General features: G+C 41.5%; 1 protein-coding gene across 4 annotated transcripts in view; it reads right to left on the bottom strand.

The window, feature by feature from the left end:
• Positions 1–23,429, bottom strand: part of trim23 (tripartite motif containing 23) — a 41,819-nt gene that overhangs the window by 11,278 nt on the left and 7,112 nt on the right. For all 4 annotated transcript variants that reach the window (XM_072570691.1, XM_072570700.1, XM_072570681.1 and 1 more), the window contains exons 5-7: positions 9,388–9,570; positions 6,414–6,629; positions 1,056–1,190 (exon numbers count right to left, since the gene is read on the bottom strand). In XM_072570691.1, the coding sequence (XP_072426792.1) occupies positions 1,056–1,190; positions 6,414–6,629; positions 9,388–9,570 (534 nt within the window). The remainder of the gene's footprint in view (positions 1–1,055; positions 1,191–6,413; positions 6,630–9,387; positions 9,571–23,429) is intronic.

The raw sequence follows: 23,429 nt of genomic DNA, 5'->3' as shown, positions 1-23,429 counted from the left end.
GGCAGGATTCTGCCTCTCATCTCTGGATTATGATTATTAAATATATGTTCCTGTATCCAAAATGTGAATACTGATCACCCGTTGTGTATATAAATGTCGTAAACGTGCACATGGTAAGGTGTCACATGAACAATAACAATGAGTAATCATAATCTCTTTGTGGCCGTTCTGGGCAAGGGAAGAATGTTGGCCAGAACAAAGGAGACTTTGTGCCTCATCTTCTCTGTGTTCTCAGGTCACTAACTTCTGTAATTTGGTTATGGCCACAAAAAGTACTAAAAGTTAGATCTTGATAAAAGCCTTTTACTTACAGGACAAGGCAATTCCTTCTGAAAAGTTGTTAAAAAATGAAAACCGGTGAAGTAAATTAATTTTATTCTGATCCCTTCCCTTCTTCAATATCGTGCTTCTAATTACAAGTTCTATGCTTTGTGTTGCATCAATAAATGGATTCTTTGTCCATATTTGAATTAAAAGCAATCTAACATTTTAATGCTTTAGTCAATCTTGATGTACCTTGTTTCTTTATTCAATTCTGCCCATTACCACAAAGTTCCCTTCTACACGTTCCATTCTTTTGCACTGTGTGGTCTCTTTAAGATTGTCATGTCATACACATTAAAGGTGCTTCTTTTCTCTGGCCTAACTGTCCAATGTACTCAAAGTACTGGACTGCTGCATGAACATGCAGCTGCATAATTTCGAGGGAGATTGACCACAATGTCATAACCTGGTCCAGTTTGAGCTTCCTAAAGCTACACAGAATCAAAGATTTCCTTTATTATGTTTCTGAACATTAAGTGCATATTCAACATTCGTGCTGTTTGTTTGATGCAAGGATAGTTCATTGGATTAAGTTCATTATACTTTCTTCTATTAGCTTCTCAGGTCAGAGTTGCTTATGCAGCAGTGTGCCAAAAAATAGACAATTCTTATATTTCAATCAAATCAACAGATTAAAATTATATTTTAATCAAATCAACAGATTAAAAAAAAAAGGTCAGGCAAATTAAACCGCAAATGAATAATTGAACAATCTGGAAAAGATGTTTTACCTTTGTGAAGGTGACAGGGATACTAGCATCCAATTGAATGTGATCAGCAAGTTCCGTGAACTGTTGTTGCTGCTTCTGTAACGTTTCCAGCAAATGAGTGATTTCTTGTTTTGCCATCACTACACGGCAGTCATCCTAGCCAGGAGAAAGGTGAAACACACAGAGTTCAATTGCTAGGGCAAGCCCTGCATTTCATTATACTTTTAAAAATAAATGAAGTGTCAAAGTGCATTATAATTGGTTGTATTAAGAGTGTTTTATATAGATTTAACTAATGAGAAAATCAACATTGCAAAGTACACAAAAATAACCCAAAATATCAGAACATTTTTGCTCCTTTTAACAACTGATAAATTGTTATAAAGTTACAATTTGTGTTTTTAAATCAATGAAGCAACTAACTTCGTTGCACATCAATTTGGAGTGAACCTTCATTTTTATAACAACATATAACAGGAAAAAAACTTTCAAAACCAATAGGATCCATTTGAAATACAGTCACAGACATTATGGAGGCATTTTGTAAGGATGATTCCACAAATAGCAAGTGAATGAGCAGAAAATTATTTTGGTACTACTGGCTGACAACCAATAGGATGTTTTTACATCTACCTCAACAGGGAGCTGGGTCCTCAATTCTGTACCTCAATCAAAGGACCTTAATTCTGGCCATGCAGCATTTCGTCAGTAGGGCAGTTAGTTGACAGCCAGAATAATCCAAGTTTATAAATGGTCTCAAATTCACAACTTTTTGACCCTCAATCTCCCAATAAGGCAAACATTCTAACTTTATTCCTGATAAACTAAAATTAACTAAAACTATTTTGGAAGTCTGCCCAAAAAAATAAATACTGTAGAGTTAAGAACGAGAACTAGGTGTTGGTATTGACCAGCAACTGGACTGGATTAGCCATAATAAATACTGTGGCTACAAGAGCAGGTCATAAACTGGAAATTCTGAAGCAAGTAATTTATCTCCTGTCTCTCCCAAAGTCTGTTTATTATCTACAAGGCACAAGCCAGAAGTATAATGGAATATTCCCCCCTTGCTTCCAAGTGCAATTCCAACATCATTCAAAGTTTGACAACATCCAGACCAAAGCAGCCTGCTTGATTTGCATCACATCCACAAACAACCACTCCCTCCACCACTGAGTCAGTATAGCAGTAAGTACCATCTACAAGATGTTTTGCAGAAATTCACTGAGACACCGACACAGAACTTTCCAAACTCATCAGCACCAACAGAAGGGCAAGGCTAGCAGATACATAGAACACCACCAGCAGCACTCCCCTCCAAGCCACTCACCATCTTGACTTGGAAATGTACCACTGTTTCTTCACTGCCCACTTGTCTGCCTAACAGCATTGTAAATCTACCTCCACTAAATGGACTGCAGCAGTTCAAGACAGTAGCTCACCACCATCTTCTCAAAGGCACCTAGAGATGGGCAATAAACTCTGGCCCATCCAGTGACACCCACACCCCATTAATGAAGAAAAAAATCTACAATGGTCTGCCATCTACACTCCTGGCTGCAAATGCTGCTTGTAAGGTTTATAAAATTGTAAAGTTTATAAACTAAGTTCCAAAATGTAAGGTAAAATTATATTACTATATGCTGAAGCAGACCAAGAAGCAGTGGGCAAATAAACGTGCTCTAACTTGTCTGGCTTGGGCACAGCTGGAGTATTGTGTGCAGTTCTGATCACTGCAGTATAGGAAAGACGTGATCGCACTGGAAGGGTACACAGGAAGATTCACCAGAATGGAGCAGTCTCACAATACAGAGAGGCTGGATAAACTCAGATTATTTTCTTTAGAGCAGAGAAAGGGACTAGATTAAGATGTAAAAGATTATAAGGGACAATGGTCAATAACATGGGGACATAATTTTAAAGTGAAAGGCAACAGGTTTAAGAGAGACTTGAGTTTTTTTCACCCAGGGTGAATCTAAAATCCACTGCCTGGGCAGGTAGTTGAAACTTCACAACCTTTAAAAAGTATTAGATGAGCAATTTAAATGTCACAACATTCAAGGCCAAGGGTCAGTGGTTAAAAATGAGACTGGTGTAGATTTCAAGTAGGTTTGTTGGTGCAAATTCAATGATGCAAAAGGCCTCTTCTGTACTGTATAATGATTGTATAATATGTTTTCATGTTCAACTTGCTCTAAAGTCTGTCTGACAGCAAACCTGACGATTTAATTGTTAGAGATCAAAGTAACATTTAGATTATTTTACTGGAATGACTATCCAAGTTATTTACACTTGGAGACAAATGGCAGGAAAACTAAATGTTAACAGTGGAAACTGAGAGCCTGCATACTCCCAAAAAATTATTGAAAATATCCAGCTGTAAATGGTCATGCTTTGAACAGTTCATTTAGTTCCAAGATGATTTTGGCTGTGAAGGATAGCTAATTACAATTTCAAATGTAGATAATAAGGCCAATGTGATTCACGTTGTCATTGGGAAGGATACAGACAAGGTCAATCTGGAACATCACCTAACATTGCCAATGGTGTTTTGACTCTGCCTGAATTCAGAAGAGGGGAAGCAGCTGGAGACCAAACAAGCCCCTATGATGCTCTGTACAGAAATACATGTGGAAGCTCATGCCTGGCCCGAAATAACCAGAATTATGATGAATTAAAATGGAGCTAGCAGATTCATCTGGACTGGGATAGAGGAAGTGTCTTAGCGAGTTTTGAGAAGATTTGTAGCTCAGGTTGAGGTTCTGGATTTAGGTTTGCTTGCTGAGCTGGAAGGTTCATTTTCAGACGTTTTGTCACCATACCAGGTAACATCTTCAGTGAGCCTCCGGACGAAGCACTGCTGATGATTCCTGCTTTCTGTTTATATATTTGAGGTTTTTTGGGGGTTGGTGATGTCATTGCCTATGGTGATGTCATTTCCTGGCCTTTTTCTCAGGAAGTGGTAAATTGGGTCCAAGTCAATGTGTTTGTTGATAGAGTTCCAGTTGGAATGCCATGCTTCAAGGAATTCTTGTGCGTGTCTCTGTTTGGCTTGTATTGGGATGGATGTGTTGTCCCAGTCGAAGTGGTGTCCTTCCTCATCTGTATGTAAGGATACTAGTGAGAGAGGGTCATGTTGCTTTGTGGCTAGTTGGTGTTCATGTATCCTGGTGGCTAGATTTCTGCCTGTTTGTCCAATGTAGTGTTTGTTACAGTGAACAGCCAATGGGAAACTTCAAACCAGCATCTACAGGAAAACAACACATATGGACCAAATATTGAACTACAGAAGCAATCACCCCAATATCCACAAACAAAGCTGCATCAGAACATTATTCCAAAGAGCCACCACACAATGAAGCACTGAGGAACTACGCAGAGCAGAGGGAAATCACCTATACAATGTATTCAAAAAGAACAGGTACCCAATGAACACAGTCTACAGATTTCTCAGCAACAAATCCAAATAAGCAGACAAAATGCATCCAGAAACCCTAGCCACTCTCTCCTACATCAAAGACATCTTGGAAATGACTGCCAGACTATTCAGACCCCTTGGCATCATGGTAGCCCCCAAACCCACCAACACACTGAAACAGCAGCTAATGAATTTGAAAGACTCTATACAGACAACAAGCAGAACTAATATCATTTACAAAATACCGTACAAGAACTGTAACAAACACTACATTGGACAAACAGGCAGGAAACTAGCCACCAGGATACATGAACATCAACTAGCCACAAAACGACATGACCCTCTCTCACTAGTATCTGTACATACAGATAAGGAAGGACACTACTTCGGCTGGGACAACACATCCAATCAAGGACAAGCCAAACAGAGACACACACAAGAATTCCTAGAAGCATGGCATTCCAACCGGAACTCTATCAACAAACAAGCTGACTTGGACCCAATTTACCCCCGACTGAGAAAAAGACCAGGAAATAACATCACCACAGGAAATGATATCACCAGCCCAAAGAAATCCAAACATATAAATAGAAAGCAGGAATCATCAGCAGTGCTTCAACTGGAGGCTCACTGAAGATGTTACCTAGTATGGTGACAAAATGTCTGAAAATGAACCTTCCAGCTCAGCAAGCAAACCTACATCCAGAGGAAGAGTCTCTGGGAAAAGAAAACCTCATGGAAAGACAGTTCTAATATTTCAAGTTACCAGGCTGAGAAGAGAAAATAACAGAAATAAATCCATGAGAGATAAGAATCTACACAAATAAATTCTGGAAATCTGAATGCTCACTTAAAAGGAGAGTACAGTACCCCTGTGAAGTGCATTTTATGTTTGGGATTAAAAGAATGGGGTATTCTAAACTGTGATTTAAATGGAAAGTTGCCTATAGTGTTTCGGTAAGAGTTTTCTTTCTTAAGTAATTTATAACAGACAAACCACATCATCTTGTTTCATCCAAATCCTTCCAGTTATCAACTAAAAGTTTGGATTTCTAATTTAAAGTTATCAGTCTGTTAAAGAGATAGTAACAACAGAATACAGTAAAATATGGATAAAGAAAGTCCACTCATGAATATACATTTTACGCTCGTTTTTAAATAATTGCCTTTGGATCTAATCAAAGGCATTACAAATCTACACAAACTGATACAGTTCAAAGTAATGTATTTGGCAGTAGACATTTTGGGATATCTCAAGGTCATGAAAGGTGCTATTTACATTCAAGACTTTTTTATTAGACAGTTACTCCATTTTTTTGGTCCTTTTTCATGAAATTACAGAATATTCAATTAAATTAAAAGGAATATTTATCACATTTTGCATTTAACGATCATTCAGAAGCCACTTACATTTTAGAAATGTCTACTGTGGGAAACTGGCAATTATCATTTTCTTATTGTGTCTTAAAACAAGTTTTCAATTTGAATAGACCTGCAGAATGACTAAAATGTACAATTTTTAGGGCCATTCTTACAGTACATAATACCCTAAATTTGAGTACAGCTGAGATAACGGTTTCATTCTTAATATTTAAGCATATCTCCTGTTTCATTATACTTCCTGTGACTTTGTTTGGTCATATTATTTTTATTGCCAATATTTCTTCTGAAAGTTGAGAGATCAAAAGAAGAGCATCTGTATCATGAGATTAGATCCACAATAGGTCTTCTATTCTCTTTTAAAGGATGCTTGAGAGCCGATCACATGGTGTACCTTTTAAAAAGCTATGATTTCTCCAACAACAGAACTGCTAATCTACAATCTTTGAGTAATACAAATGTGAGTAGAAAATGGGGGTTTTACTATGTTAATCTTGTCATGAAAGATTTAATTGTGTCCTGACTAAGAGTTGCATGTTAAAGATAAGGGCAAAATATTATTTCATGGTCTCAGTGCCTACCTGTTGTAATGTTTTTTCACAGTGAAGACAAGCTGTTGAAACCTGAGACAGTAGAATTGTCATGTCCTCTTGCTGTTGTTTCAGCCATATTAATTTCTCCCGCACATGAGCATCAACTACACTCAGTGCCATTTCCTCCTGCCTAAATAGAGTTTCATGCAATTCTGCAAAATATGCACGGACACAGGAGCGTGCATTCTCAGCACTACCTTGAACCTGCCAAAGACAAATAAACATTACTGTTAACCAAGCTCGCATACTGTAGACTCTAGCATTATAAAAGTATCATAAATATCATTACTAGCTTCAAAATTAAGTAAAATATTTTTAATATGACTAAAACAAACTGGAAGTCTCATAGCTGAGCAACATGAGCTTCCCTTGGTATAGAATGCCTCCTAGAATGCTGGTTATCCATCAAGAATCATTACCATCATTACGTAGGGTTCAGCAAGCTAATGTAAAAGCAGCATCCCTCATGCTTAATTTTAGATATTAAACATTGTGCTTATTGAATTTGTTAAGATAGCCAACATGGGTTAGAGCTACTCAGGATATAATCTTCTGGCATGATCCAGCCATATCATACAAATCAGACATGGACATTTCCAGGATCAGTGACAAAATTATACCAAAAATTTCATAATGGCCTGTCAACCAAAAATCTTGAATTTTAAAACAACAAATTTACAGTCATAGAGTCATAGAGATGTACAGCATGGAAACAGACCCTTAGGTCCAACCTGTCCATGTCGACCAGATATCCCAACCCAATCTAGTCCCACCTGCCAGCACCCGGCCCATATCCCTCCAAACCCTTCCTATTCATATACCCATCCAAATGCCTCTTAAATGTTGCAATTGTACCAGCCTCCACCACATCCTCTGGCAGCTCATTCCATACACGTACCACCCTCTACGTGAAAAAGTTGCCCCTTAGGTCTCTTTTATATCTTTCCCCTCTCACCCTAAACCTATGCCCTCTAGTTCTGGACTCCCCAATCCCAAGGAAAAGACTTTGTCTATTTACCCTATCCATGCCCCTCATAATGTTGTAAACCTCTATAAGGTCACCCCCTCAGCCTCTGACCGTCCAGGGAAAACAGCCCCAGCCTGTTCAGCCTCTCCCTGTAGCTCAGATCCTCCAACCCTCGCAACATCCTTGCAAATCTTTTCTGAACCCTTTCAAGTTTCACAACATCTTTCCGATAGGAAGGAGACCAAAATTGCGCACAATATTCCAACAGTGGCCTAACCAATGTCCTGTATGGCCGCAACATGACTTCCCAACTCCTGTACTCAATACTCTGACCAATAATGGAAAGCATGCCAAACGCCTTCTTCACTATCCCATCTACCTGCGACTCCACTTTCAAGGAGCTATGAACCTGCACTCCAAGGTCTCTTTGTTCAGCAACACTCCCTAGGACCTTACCATTAAGTGTATAAGTCCTGCTAAGATTTGCTTTCCCAAAATGCAGCACCTCGCATTTATCGGAATTAAACTCCATCTGTCACTTCTCAGCCCATTGGCCCATCTGGTCCAGATCCTGTTGTAATCTGAGGTAAATTTCTTCACTGTCCACAACACCTCCAATTTTGGTGCCATCTGCAAACTCACTAACTGTACCTCTTATACTCGCACCCAAATCACTTATGTAAATGACAAAAAGTAGAGGGCCAAGCACCGATCCTTGTGGCAGTCCACTGGTCACAGGCCTCCAGTCTAAAAAACAACCCTCCACCACCACTCTCTGTCTTCTACCTTTGAGCCAGTTCTCTATCCAAATGGCTAGTTCTTCCTGTATTCCATGAGATCTGACCTTGCTAATCAGTCTCCCATGGGGAAACTTGTCAAACGCCTTACTGAATTCCATATAGATCACATCTACTGCTCTGCCCTCATCAATATTCTTTGTTACTTCTTCAAAAAAACTCAATCAAGTTTGTGAGACATGATTTCCCATGCACAAAGCCATGCTGACTATCCCAAATCAGTCCTTGCCTTTCCAAATACATGTACATCCTGCCCCTCAGGATTCCCTCCAACAACTTGCCCACCACCGAGGTCAGGCTCACCAGTTTATAGTTCCCTGGCTTGTCTTTACCGTCCTTCTTAAACAGTGGCACCACGTTGGCCAACCTCCAGTCTTCCGGCACCTCACCTGTGACTATCGATGATACAAATATCTCAGCAAGAGGCCCAGCAATCACTTCTCTAGCTTCCCACAGAGTTCTTGGGTACACCTGATCATGTCCTGGGGATTTATCTACTTTTAACCGTTTCAAGACATCCACACTTCCTCTGTAGTCTGGACATTTTGCAAGATGTCACCATCTATTTCCCTACAGTCTATATCTTCCATATCCTTTTCCACAGTAAATACTGATGCAAAATATTCATTTAGTATCTCACCCATTTTCTGTGGCTCCACACAAAGGCCGCCTTGCTGATCTTTGAGGGGCCCTATTCTCTCCCTAGTTACCCTTTTGTCCTTAATATATTTGTAAAAACCCTTTGGATTCTCCTTAATTGTATTTGTCAATGCTATCTCATGTCCCCGTTTTGCCCTCCTGATTTCCCTCTTAAGTACACTCCTACTTTCTTGATACTCTTCTAAGGATTCACTCGATCTATCCTGTCTATACCGGATATATGCTTCCTCCTTTTTCTTAACCAAACCCTCAATTTCTTTAGTCATCCAGCATTCCCTATGCCTACCAGCCTTCCCTTTCACCCTGACGGGAATATACTTTCTCTGGATTCTTGTTATCTCATTTCTGAAGAATACATTCAAAGTTCTCAAAAATAACTAACTGAATTAAACAATGATATATAGCGCTTCAATAAAGCAAACCGGAAAATATTATTTTAAAAACTGGTGAGCTTGATTAAAGCAAATCAACATTATACTGAGCAATCCTTCAGGATCAAGGCTACAAAGTGTTCCAAAGGGAGATGTGTTAGTCTTACATGATCTGGGTGAGCCATTCCAATTCTACTTTCAATTATTTGCTCTCCTCCTTCAATCTTCTGAATAATACCACCAAGTTTTCTAGAATAGTCTGAGATTTCCTCTGTAAAAGTACGGATACAGTGTGCCATATCTAAAATAGATGCACGGATTTGATTTGCTTCTGTTTCCAAGAGTATGTTCTGTAATAATAAAAACAATGATATTTAAAATGTAGATTACATTAACACTGTTACAGTTTATTGGCATGCCTGTTAAAATGTTTTGCAAAAGAAGCAAATGCATGGGGAGAATAAACTTTTTCACATTGAGAGAACTGTAACAACTGCCTAAGGGCAGGTTGAAATGAAGTATTCAAGAATTCATTGGATGATTATTTAAATATAAACAATGTGTAGGATTACAGGGAAAAGGCAGGAGATTGACACCCAGCCAACATGCTGAGAGGCAGCACAGACATGATAGGACAAATGGGTTCCTTCTGCACCAGAACAATTCTGAGACCTAACACAACTTTTGTTGAAGAACTATATTAGAAAAACTTTCTTTTTTGCATTCCAGTCCTTAAGCAGTTCATGAAGTCCCTTTCAATCAACTATAATTTTTTAGTCAAATAAGAAACTATTTTTCCTTGTGCCATAACATATAGAACCAATTGTTAACAGATGTATATGAGCCCCCATTTCAAGGAAGTCATGATAGCGGAAATAAAGTTACTCTACTAATGCATCATACATTGTTCAAATTTATAACTTGACAGAGTATTTAATAAAACACATTGTGCTAATGTATCATTCCTGCCAATGCAGTTCAGCTTTGTTGGGTTTTAAACTTTATGGGCATGTGTCATCACAAGTATATTCCTCCAAAAGCTTTCACCTTGACAACTGATGACAGCAAAAGTACGGTTGTACTACGGAGTATGGATGCGATGTAGAACTGAAATCAGCAAACTTAACTACCGTAGTTGGTTTTGAACTGCTGAAGTCATTTATGGAACAATCAAAATTGCTTGTACATCACAAGTTTCAGGTTGGTTACAGCTGTTTGGGTGTGATTTTATGGTTTAGAAGAGAATTAAATCTTGCTTTGCATGTGAAATTATGGAAGAAATGGTAATTGAGTCCCAAGTGATTTCCAAAAAGCAAGTCCACAATTGTTTTTGGGTTAGCCACTGCGTTGGGCAGATTCAGAACCATAAGGCGCAAGAGTTGGAGTGGGATATTTAACTCATCAAACCTGCTCTGCCATTCAATAAAATCATGGCTGATCAGATTCTCACCACCACTTTTTTACTTTATCCCAATAACCCTGGTTCCTGACTGATTAAAAATCTGCCAAACTGATTCGATTATCCATAATGACCAAGCTTTAATAGCCCTCTACAATAAAATCTTTCACAGATTCACTAATCTCCTAGAGAAGAAATTCCTTCTCATGTCTCTCTTAAATGGGCAACCCTATAGTCTGACAGAATGCCCTCTGGTCCTAGATGCTCCCACAAGAGAAAACAACATTTCTTCATAGAGGCCTTGTCAGGGTCAGAGTCTTGTGTGTTTCAAGAAGATTGACTCACATGCTTTGGGTACAAGTCCAAACTACTCAACTTCTCATAAGAAAATAAAGGCATTCTCCTAACCTAGAGAGTCTACACTGGACTGCCTCTAATACTTGTACATTTTTCTTTAGATAAGAGAACCAAAACTGTTCACAGTATTCTAGGTGTGATCTGAGTAGTGCACTGTATCGTGTTATCAAGATTTTCCTATTTTGTGCACAATTTCCTTCAAGGTAAAATCCAACAGGCCATTTGCCTTCCCTATGCCCACAGAAATTGGATGATAGCTGTGAGTCAAATACAGTGACCCCCAAATCCCTCTGTACTGCGGCTTTCATCAGTTATTCACCATTAAAAAAACATTTAGCGCATCTATTCTGCCTGCCATAGTACACAACATCCAACATCCACCTGGCAGATTAAGAAATTCAAATTCAGTCAGTGGTTATGAACAACAGAGGGTGACTGTAAGTGAGGCAGGTAGGGGGATTTTGAGTACCGAGTGGAGGAGCCTCAGACCTTGACTTGTCCAACAGGTATGAGATTTTTGCTCCCTATATGGATGAGGAAAAGGGCTGTGGACAGGATGAGCCAGCTGACCATGGCACCATGGAGCAGAAGGCCATTTAAGAGGGGGGAGCAAAAAGACAAGTAGTTGTTATAGGGGATTCTATAATTAGAGGGAATAGATAGCATTCTTTGTGAGCCGGATCGGGAGTCCTGCATGGTGTGTTGCCTGCCTGGTGCCAGGGTGCAGGACATCTCCGAACAACTTGAAAGGATACGGGAGCAGGAGGGGGAGGATCCAGTTGTTGTGGTCCACTATGGCACAAAAAACAGACAAGGCTAGGAAGGAGGACCTGTTTGGGGAGTATCAAGCACTAGGAAGGAAATTGAAGAACAGGTCCTTGAGGGTCATAATCTCTGGATTACTGCCCGAGCCACATGCCAGTTGGCATCGGAATAAGAAAATTAAGGAAGTAAACATGTGACTAAGAGATTGGTGTGGGAAAGAGGGATTCCATTACATGGGACATTGGCATCAGTTTTGGAACTGGGGGGGGGGGATGAGTACCAATGGGACGGTCTCCACTGAACCGATCTGGAACCAGCATTCTGGCAAAAAGAATAAATAGGTTGGTCACTAGGAGTTTAAAGTTGTGAGTAGGTGGGGGGGTGGCAGGGGGAGGTGGAGGGAAAGGAAAAGCGACAGGGAGTATGGAATCAAGTAGAAAGATAAGCAGCAGGTTAGCATGTGTGCAGGGTTTAAGTTCAAGGCAGGCTAGGAATGAAGCAAAAAGGAAAGATAACTTAGGTAGAGTTGATGGAAATCATGAGGATAAGAAAATTTAAGGTGCTTCACCTGAATGCTTGAATCATTCGTAACATAGTAGATGAATTAACAGCAGAAATCATCGTAAATGATTATGATGTGGTAGGCATCACAGAAATGTGGTTTCAGGGGGCTCAGGACTGGCAGTTAAACATCCAAGGATTTACAACTTATCAAAAAGGTGGTGGGCAGAGGGGCGGGGTTGCCCTGTTAGTTAAGAATGAAATTAAATCTATGGCATTAAATGACAGAGTCAGATGATGTGGAGTCTGTTTGGGTGGAGCTAAGGAAGCACAAAGGCAAAAAACAAACATAATGGGAGTTATGTACAAACCTCCCAGCAGTGGTCAGGACCAGGGGTGCAAGATGTACCAGGAACTAGATAGGGCATGTCAGAAAGCTAAGGTCACGGTGATCATGGGGGACTTCAACATGTAAATGGACTGGATGAATTAGGTTGTTGGTGGATCCAAAGACAGGGAATTTAAGGAATGCTTACAGGATGGCTTTTTGGAACAGCTGGTGATGGAGCCCACAAGGGAGCAGGCTATTCTCGACTTAGTGCTATGTAACAAGCCTTTATGAAAGATCTTAAAGTCTGGGACCACTTAGGAGGCAGCGATAATAATATGGTAGTGTTCAGTTTGCAGTCTGAAAGAGAGAAGGCAAAATCGGATGTAATGGTGTTATAGTTAAATAAAAAGGTAATTTCAGCCGCATGAGAGGAACAGACTAAAATTAACTGGAAGCAGAGCCTTCTGGGGAAGACAGCAACAAACAGAAGGAGTTTCTGGGTGTAATTGAGGACGCAGTACAGAGGTACATCCATAAGTAAAGAAAGATTACCCTGGGGGGGGGGGGGGGGGGGGGCGAATTAGACAACCATGGCTGACGAAGGAACTCAGGAAATGTATCACAAAAAACGAGACAGCCTATAAAGTGGCCAAGAGCACTGGGAAATCAGAAGATTGGGAAGACTACAAAAGCAAATAAAGGATAACAAAGAGAGAAATAAGGAAGCAGAGGATCAAATATGAAGGTAAGCTAGCCAGTAATATTAGAAATGATAGTAAAAGTTTCTTTCAGTACATAAGAAACAAATGAGAGGCAAAAGTAGAGATTGGACCACTCTAAATTGATACAGAAAGGCTAGTGATGGGAGATAAGGAAATAGCTGAAGAACTTAATAAGTTTGTGTCAGTCTTCACAGTGGAAGACTGGAGTAAATTCCAACCAATTAAGGAGAGTCAAGGGGCAGACTTGAGTATGGTGGCCCAGACTTGAGTAAGGAGAAAGTACCTGATAAGCTAAAAGGTCTAAAAATTGATAAATCTGGCCCCGATGGGCTACCTCCCAGAGTTCAGAGGGAGGTGGCTGAAGAAATAGCGGGGGCGCTGGTTGTAATTTTTCAAAAATTACTGGAGTCAGGGAAAGTCCCAGATGATTGGAAAATCGCTGTTGTAACCCCCTTGTTCAAGAAACGATCAAGACAAAAGATGGAAAATTATAGGCTGATTAGCCTAAACTCGGTTGTAGGTAAAATTCTATAATTCATCGTTAAGGATAAAATTTCTAAATTCTTGGAAGAGCTGTGTCAAATTAGAACAAGTCAGAATGGATCGAGTAAGGGGAGGTCATGCCTGATAAATCTGTTAGAATTCTTTGAAGAAGTAACAAGTAGGTTAGATCAGGGAAACCCAGTGGATGCTATCTATCTATACTTCCAAAAAGCCTTTAATAAGGTGCCTCACGGGAGGCTGTTGAATAAGGTGAGGGCCCATGGTGTTCGAGGTGAGCTACTGGCATGGATTGAGGATTGGCTGTCTGCCAGACATCTAAGAGTTGGGATAAAAGGTTCTTTTTCAGAATGGCAGCTGGTGAAAGGTGGTATCCCGCAGGGTGGTGTTGGGGCAGCAGGTGTTCACTTTATATATTAATGATCTGGATGAAGAGACTAGGGGCATTCTGGCAAAGTTCGCCGATGATACGAAGTTAGGTGGACAGGCAGGTAGTTCTGAGGAGATGGGGAGACTGCAAAAAGATTTAGGCAGTTTAGGAGAATGGTCCAAGAAATGGCTGATGAAATTCAAAGTGAGCAAAGCGAGATCATGCACTTTGGAAATAAAAGAGCACAGACATGGACTACTTTATAAATGGTGAGAAAATTCATAAACCCAAAGTACAAAGGGAGGCTGTGTGTGTGGGAAATCATGTCTCACAAACTTGATCAAGTTTTTTTGAAGAAGTAACAAAGAACATTGATGAGGGCAGAGTAGTAGATATAATCTATATAGATTTCACTAATGCATTCGACAAGGTTCCCCATGGGAGACTAGTTAGCAAGGTTAGATCTCACGAAATACAGGGAGAACTAACCAGTTGGATACAGAACTGGCTCAAAGGTAGAAGACAGAGGGTGGTGGTGGAGGGTTGTTTTTCAGACTGGAGGCCTGTGACCAGTGGACTGCCACAAGGATCGGTGCTGGGTCCTCTACTTTTTGTCATTTACATAAATGATTTGGATGTGAGCATAAGAGGTATAATTAGTAAGTTTGCAGATGACACCAAAATTGGAGGTGTAGTGGACAGCTAAGAAGGGTACCTCAGATTACAACAGGATCTGGACCAGATGGGCCAATGGGCTGAGAAGTGACAGATGGAGTTTAATTCAGATAAATGTGAGGTGCTGCATTTTGGGAAAGCAAATCTTAGCAGGACTTATACACTTAATGGTAAGGCCCTAGGGAGTGTTGCTGAACAAAGAGACCTTGGAGTGCAGGTTCATAGCTTCTTGAAAGTGGAGTCGCAGGTCGATAGGATAGTGAAAAAGGTGTTTGGTATGCTTTCCTTTATTGGTCAGAGTATTGAGTACAGGAGTTGGGAGGTAATGTGGTGGCTGTACAGGACACTGATTAGGCCACTGTTGGAATATTGCGTGCAATTTTGGTCTCCTTCCTATTGGAAAGATGTTGTTTAACTTGAAAGGGTTCAGAAAAGATTTACAAGGATGTTACCAGGGTTGGAGGATCTGAGCTATAAGGAGAGGCTGAACAGGCTGTTTTCCCTGGAGCATCGGAGGCTGAGGGGTGACCTTAAAGAGGTTTAAAAGTCATGAGGGACATGGATAGGATAAATAGACAAGGTCTTTTCCCTGGAGTGGTGGGGTCCAGAACTAGAGGGCATAGGTTTAGGATTAGAGGGGAAAGATATAAAAGAGACCTAAGGGGCAACGTTTTCACAGAGGGTGGTATGTGTATGGAATAAGCTGCCAGAGAAAGTGGTGGAGGCTAGTGCAATTGCAACATTTAAAAGGCATTTGGATGGGTATATGAATAGGAAGGATTTGGAGGGATATGGGCCGGGTGCTGGCAAGTGAGACTCGATTGGGTTGGGATATCTGGTCGGCCTGGATGGGTTGGACCAAAGGGTCTGTTTCCATGCTGTACATCTCTATGACTCTATCTGGGAGTGCTCATACATGATTTTCTAAAGGTTGACTTGCAGGTTGAGTCCGTGGTTAAGAAAGCAAATGTAATGTTGTCATTTATTTCAAGAGTGTTGGAATGTAAAAGCAATGATGTGCTACTGAGACATTATAAAGCTTTGGTTAGGCCCTATTTAGAATACTGTGTCCAGTTTTGAGCCCCACACCTCAGGAAGGACATACTGGCACTGGACAGTGTCCAGCAGAGATTCACACGGATGATCTCTGGAATGGTAGGCCTAATATACGATGAACAGCTGAGGATCCTGGGATTGTATTCGTTAGAGTTTAGAAGGTTGAGGGGATATCTAATAGAAACTTACAAGATAATGCATGGCTTAGAAAGGATGGACACTGGGAAAGTGTTTCCGCCAGGGGGGTACTAGGACTTGTGGGCACAGCCTTAGAATTAGAGGGTGTCAATTTAGAATGGAAATGAGATGACATTTCTTCAGCCAGAGAGTGGTGGGCCTGTGGAATTCATTTGACACAGAGCGCAGTGGAGGCCGTGACTTTAAATGTCTTCAAGGCAGAGATTGATAAATTCTTAATCTTGTGACAAATTAAGGGATATGGTGAAGAGTGCAGGTAAGTGGCGTTCCAATGCCCATCAGCCATGATTGAATGGCGGAGTGGACGTGATGGGCCGAATGGTATTACTTCCACTCATATTTTTTATGGCCTTAACTTTTCCATTTGATATTACACCGAGTTTTTGACCACTCACTTAATCTATCTGTATCCCTCTGTAGACTGTGGCATCCTCACTACTTGTGTACTTTTGTGACATCCACAAATTTGACAGTAGCACATTCACTTCCCTCATCCATGTCATTAATACTGTAAATACGTCTGATCCTAACACTGATTCTCCGGCAAAGAATCCTGAGGGACAGAATTTATACATATTTGGAAAGACAAGGACTGATTAGCGATAGTCAACATGGCTTTGTGCGTGGGAAATCTGGTCTCTCTGACATGATTGAATTTTTTTGAGGAAGTAACAAAGAGGATTGGTAAGGGCAGCTTACCAATAACATACAGCTGGTACAATAAAAACGAGACAGGATTCCTCCAAAACCAAGGTGCTATATGAACACAGACAACACTAGAGTACAGTCATACCCAGGGCAGCATAAAGTGCATAGAAGAGTGCAAAACATGCAAGACAGCACAGTAATCATACTGGTGGACAAATTACACTATAACAATGAATGATCATTAATAAAACAGTGTTTTAGCAGCAATTCAAAAAATCGTCCAAGAATTGCAAATGGAAGAGTGTGATCATATCGTGTTAAGTAGACTGACGGCCTGGGGAAAGAAACTATTGCACAGTCTGGCCGCGAGACTGAATGCTCTGGTATCTTCTACCAGATGGCAGGAGGGAGAAGAGTTTAAATGAAGGATGTGTGGGGTCATCCACAACGCTGTTAGCCTTATGGATGCAGCGTGTGGTGCAAATGTCTGTAATGGAGGAAAGAGATACCCCGATGATCTTTTAAGCTGTCCTCACTATCCATTATAGGGTCTTACGGTCTGAGACGGTGCAATTCCCAAACCAGGCAGTGATGCAGCTGCTCAGGGTACTTTCAATGAACCCTCTGTAGAATATGGTGAGGATGGGAGATGGGGGATGAGAAATGGGCTTTCCGCAACCTACACAGAAAGTAGAGAGGCTGCTGGGCGTTCTTGGCTATGAAGCTGGTGTTGAGGGACCAGGTGAGATTCTCCAGCAGCTGGACTCCAAGACATTTGGTGTTTTTCACTATCTCCACGGGGGAGCCGATGTCCAGCAGAGCGTGACAGCTCCATGCCCTCCTGAAGTCAGCAATCATCTTCATTTTGCCCACATTCAGAGACAGGTTGTTGGCTCTGCACCAGTCCATTAGACGCTGCACCGCCTCTCTGTATGCTGACTCATTATTTCTGCTAATATGAGACCAACTACCATCGTGTCATCAGCGAATTTAATAATATGATTTGAGCGGTGCATCGCTGCACAGTCTTGTGTCAGTAGGATGAACAGCAATGGACTGAGCACACAGCCCTCAGGGCCCCCTGTGCCCAGTGTGATGGTGTTGGAGATGCTGTTCCCAATATAGACTGACTGAGGTCTCCCAGTCAAGAAATCCAGGATCCAGTTACAGAGGGAGATAGTCAAGCCCAGCAGACTCAGTTTTCCAATCAGGTGTTGATGGAGTGAAAGACATAACTGAAGTCTATAAACAGTAATCTTACGTAGGTGTCTTTGTTTTCCAGATGGGTGAGGGCCAGATGGACGGTGGTGGAAATGGCATAATCTGTTGAGTGGTTGGGACAATACGCGAGCTGCAGGGTCTCCAGTGAGGGGGGCAGCAGGGTCTTAATATGCCTCATCACGAGCCTCTGCAAACACTTCATGATGATGGGTTTGAATGCAACGGGGTGGTAGTCGTTGATGCAAGACACTGAAGACTTCTTCGGCACAGGGACAATGATAATGGCCTTGAAGCACATTGGAACTATGGCGCAACTCAGGGAGACGTTAAAAATGTCCATGAGAACACCCGTCAGCATGACAGACTCTGCCAGCGATGTTATCTGGTCCAGTAGCCTTGCATGGGTTGACTCTGCATAGAGTTTTCCTCACATCAGCCATAGTAAGAAACCACACCTGGTCATTGGGAGGAGGGGTGATCTTCCTCCCTGCCACATCATTTTCTGCCTCAAACCATGCTTGAAGTTGTTCAACTCATCTGGGAAGGAAGCATCACTAGCACAAGCGGACAATGCTGTTCTGTGGCCTAGTGATGTCCTGAATACCTTTCCACATGCTCCGCATATCACTGCTGTCCTGAAAAAGGCTGCATTTCTCTGTGCGGATGCACCTTTTGCCTCTTTGACAGCCGGGGACACATTGGCCCTTGCTGTTGCTAGGGCTGCCTTGTCAGCTGCTCTGAAGGCAGAATCACGGGTCCTCAGCAGCACACAAACCTTTGCGGTCATCCATGGCTTCTGGTTGGGACAAGAAGTGATGGTCTTCGACACAGTGACGTCGTCAACGCATTTGCTAATGTCACAAAACACTGACGCCGTGTATTCCTCTAAGTTGATGGAATCGCCATTGGTTGCCACTTCCTTAAACACATGCCAGTCAGTGTGCTCAAAGCAGTCTTGAAGAGTAGAAATGGCTCTTGCCGGCAAGGTTTTAACCTGCTTCAGAACTGGTTTGACACATCTGATGAGCAATCTGTATGCTGGAAGTAGCATAACAGAGATGTGGTCTGAGGAGCTGAGGTGGGGGTGGGGCGCTGCCCTGTGAGAGTTGGGGATGTTGGTATAAGCAAGATCCAGCATGTTTCCCCTCCCCCCTCTCTACGGACTAGCACAGAGTCCTTGCATCGTTTTGTGTTCATGTAGATGCACAGATCCCCCACCCCGAGCCTTACCATGCAGAGCTGCATTTCTGTAGGCGCAAAACAAGGCAAGCCCGTCTAGCTGGATGGCAGTGTCTGGAACTCTGTCGCTAAGCCATGCTTCGGTGAAAACCAGGACGCAGCAATCACACCAAGAAGCCTGTCGCAGTCGGATGCTGTCGACCTTGTTGTTCAGGGAGCAGACATTGAAGAACAGAATGGACAGGAGAGCTGGCCGGCGAGAGTTTGTTTTTAGCCTAGCATGAACGCCTGGTCGTTTACTGCACTTCCACCTCCTTGCAACCCGCTTCCAATGTGTCAACACTTGGCCACCAGCATCAGACGATGCTGAGGACTGGAGGCCTGGTCTCTGTAGCAAGCCAAGATCTGTAACTCCTTCAACAGCTCTCCATTGAGGTTCGTTTTAAGCCAGTTCCTGGACTGTAGCAGTGTTTGCAGATTGTAACAGTACCTACAAACACTGGATTTCCTGTTCCTGTTACTCCTGTGCTTTAGAAAAATGAAATTAAACAGCCCTGCGTTAGAAGAGGCCCGTGCGAGCTGCTGCCACACCATCATTAAGGTGCTCAATCAGGTTCCTCACAGTAGACTGGTTAGTAAAGTTAGATCACATGGAATTCAGGGAGAACTAGCTATTTGGATAGGGAACTGGCTCAAAGGTAGAACACAGAATTTGGTGGTGGCAGATTGGTTTTCAGACTGAAGGCCTGTGACCAGCAGGGTGCCACAAGGATTGGTTCATTTAAATAAATGATTTGGATGTGAAGGTAGGAAGTATAGTTAGTAAGTTTATACATGACACCATAATTGGTGCTGCAGTGAACAGAGAAGCGGGTTACCTCAGAATACAAGGGGATCTTGATCAGACAGCTCAATGGGCTGAGGAGCGGCAGACGGAGTTTAATTTAGATAAATGGGAAGTGCTGCATTTTGGAAAGGCAAATCAGGCCAGAACTTATACACTTGATGGTAAAGTTCTGGGAATGTTGCCAAACAAAGAGATCTTGGAGTGCACTATCCTGTCTACTGCGGATTCCTTGAAAGTGGAGTCTTGGATAGACAGAATATAGAAGGCGGCATTTGGGATGTCTGCCTTCATTGCTCAGTACATTGAGTATAGGGGTTGGGTGGTTATGTTGCCGCTGAATAGGATATTAGTTAGGTCACTTTTGGAATACTGCGTGCAATTCTGGTCTCCCTGTTGTGAAACTTGAAATGGTTCAGAAAGGATTTACAAGGATGTTGCCAGGGTTGGAGGATTTGAGATTAAGAGAGAGGCTGAATAGGCTGGGGCTATTTTCTCTGGAGCGTCAGAGGCTAAAGGGTAACCTTATAGGTCTTTTACCGAGTGGGTGAATCTAAAACTAGACGGCATCGGTTTAGGTTTAGAGGGGAAAGATTTAAAAGGGACTTAAGGAGCAACATTTTCATGCAGAGGGTAGTGTGCATATAGAATAAGTTGCCAGAGGAAGTGGTGGAGGCTGGTACAATTACCATATTTAAAATGGCATCTAGATTGGTATATGAAAAGGAATTGTTTATAGGGATATAGGCTAAATGATGGCAAATGGGACTAGATTTCTTTCGGATATCTGATCGACATGGACGAGTTAGACCAACGGGTCAGTTTTCATGCGTTACCTGTATCCACTAATCAAAGGTTAACATCCTTAAAATGTCTCTTTTAGCTCAAATCTGTCTTCTATTTGTTAGCCATTCTTTTGTCCATGCTAATATATTACTCCCAACACCACGGTAATGCCGCTGAAGACAGACAAATTGCTTGGACCTGATTGGATATAAGCTAGGATAATGAAGGAAGTCGCTGTGAGATGTAGATGCACTGGCAGTAATATTTCAGGAATCCTTACATTCTGGAAAAATCACAGATGATCAGAAAACTGCCAATGTGGTCTCCTCATTTAAAAAGGAGAACAAAACTACAGACCAATTAACTAAACACCGGTCATTGAGAAAATGTTAAGAGTCCATTTTAAAGGATATAATTGCAAAGCATGTGGAAATGCATAATATAATCAAGCAGATCAACCCTTCTTTCTCACTCGAATACTTCTTTGCCATGTCTCTCAAACATCTTTGTTGCTAAATCACTTTCCCAGGCAACGTCAGCTAGCTGTCCGTTCCCTTGTAATTACCCTTATTTTAAGCTTAGCACAGTTGCTTCCAACCTAAACTCCTCTCTCTCGAACTGAATGCTAAGTTTTACTATGTTATGGTCACTGTTTCTAAGAGGATATTTTACTTACATCAGTTATTAAGTTTGTCTTGTTACACATTAACAGATCCAAAACAACCCAAACCCTGATTGGATCGATAACATATTGTTCCAAAAAATGGTCTCAGGTATAATCTATGAATTCTTCTTCACGGCCTTTTGCGAATTTGATTTGCCTAATCTACATGACGAGTGAAGTCACCATGGTTAATGTACTGCCTTTATATATGCCCTCATTATATGCTGATAGTAACTTTTCTGTAGGAAAGGAACAGTTATGGGGGCCTGTAGACTACTCCCATCAATGTCTTCTTCCATTGTTGTTATTTCTTAACTTCACCCATATGGATTCTATCTCATCTGATCCAGGATCATTACTTGCTATCATACTTGTTACATCCTGTACTAACCACCATTCTCTTCCTGGCCGTCTTTTTAAAAAGTCACAAAAATGTGTTCTGAAGAAGGGTCACTGAAGCCAAAATGTTAACTCTGCTTTTCCTCCACTGGTGTTGCCAGACTTGCTGAGTTTTCCCACAATTTCTGTTTTTGCACCCGAATATTTAGATTAGATTAGATTACCTACAGTGTGGAAACAGGCCCTTCGGCCCAACAAGTCCACACCGCCCCGCCGAAGCGCAACCCACCCATACCCCTACATCCACCCCTTACCTAACACTACGGGCAATTTAACATGGCCAATTCACCTGACCTGCACATCTTTGGAATGTGGGAGGAAACCGGAGCACCTGGAGGAAACCCACGCAGACACTGGGAGAACGTGCAAACTCCACACTGAGAGTCGCCTGAGGCAGGAATTGAACCCGGGTCTCTGGCGCTGTGAGGCAGCAGTGCTAACCACTGTGCCACCGTGCCGCCCACCAATTGCCAGTTTTCTCTCCTTGTATTCATGTTTACATAATAGTTATAAAATCATACCATTAAAATATATTTGTGCTCTTCATTCATTATTTTGTTCCAAATATTACATATATCCAAGTAAAGAACCAATAATGTTCCATTTTTGCCACTTTCTTTACCCTTTGACTCTAGTTGCTACTTATAAAAATGTCTCTTCCTGTACCACTCTAGGTATTATCATCAAAACAGTTGCTATGCAATGCAGCTATATCCTCTTACTTTATAAGCTCATGTATCCGCCTCCTGAACCCCTTTAATTAGTTTAGAGCATATCTGCAGTCCTAACTATCCAATTCATCAGGACACTTCCCAGGACAGTTTAAGTGAATTATGAGTCACTGGTTCAGCTCCCTTCTACCCCAGTATTATTGCCAGTGCTGCATGAACCAAAACCCATTCTTCCCACAACAATCTTTCAAACACAAGTTTAATTCCTTGCCTGTTTTTACTCTGTGCCAGTTTGTTATGTCTGTGTGTATGATTGTAAGGAATGCAGCTAAGCTGAAATTGGATGAGTCTGATCCATGAATTTAAAGAGTAACAAAACAATGAAACAGGGCAAATTAGACAGTGGGAAGTATGAAATTCTTTAACTGAAGGTGTAGGCTCATTGAGCATATAGGCACCAACTAAACATCAAGTTGTTCAAAGGCAAAGAAAAGGAGGAAAATATTAATGAAAATCATCAATGTTTACAATCTTGGAAGAGTCCACTTTGCCCTAGCCACCTAATTGCACACTTCTGCTTCCCCACCTTTAGAATTTTACAAAAATACTGAAAGCAAACAAAAAAAAAGAGATAAGTAAGGTTAAACACATCAGTGCAAAGTAGAATTTATAACATTAATTGAACTAGAGAAAAGAAAACATGTGAAGGGAGTTTAATACAGGAATAGTCATCAGCTGGGGATGTATCAGCCCTGCAGAAAAAAGAACTTCACTTTACCAAAAGCAAATACCACAGTCAACTATTTATCGGGAGAAAGGAAACAGATTTTCACAAAACCTCCCTTTTTGAAAGGCAGTGTCTCTGCACTTGTATCTTTCTATTTGAAGTGTCATCTTTCTTAAGATTGTGATATTAAAGTTG

The sequence above is a fragment of the Chiloscyllium punctatum genome, chromosome 1 (genome assembly GCF_047496795.1).
Source record: "Chiloscyllium punctatum isolate Juve2018m chromosome 1, sChiPun1.3, whole genome shotgun sequence".
Classification (NCBI taxonomy): Eukaryota; Metazoa; Chordata; class Chondrichthyes; order Orectolobiformes; family Hemiscylliidae; genus Chiloscyllium; species Chiloscyllium punctatum.
The sequence above is the reverse complement of the archived record's forward strand: the minus strand, read 5'-3'. Positions and strand labels throughout refer to the sequence as shown.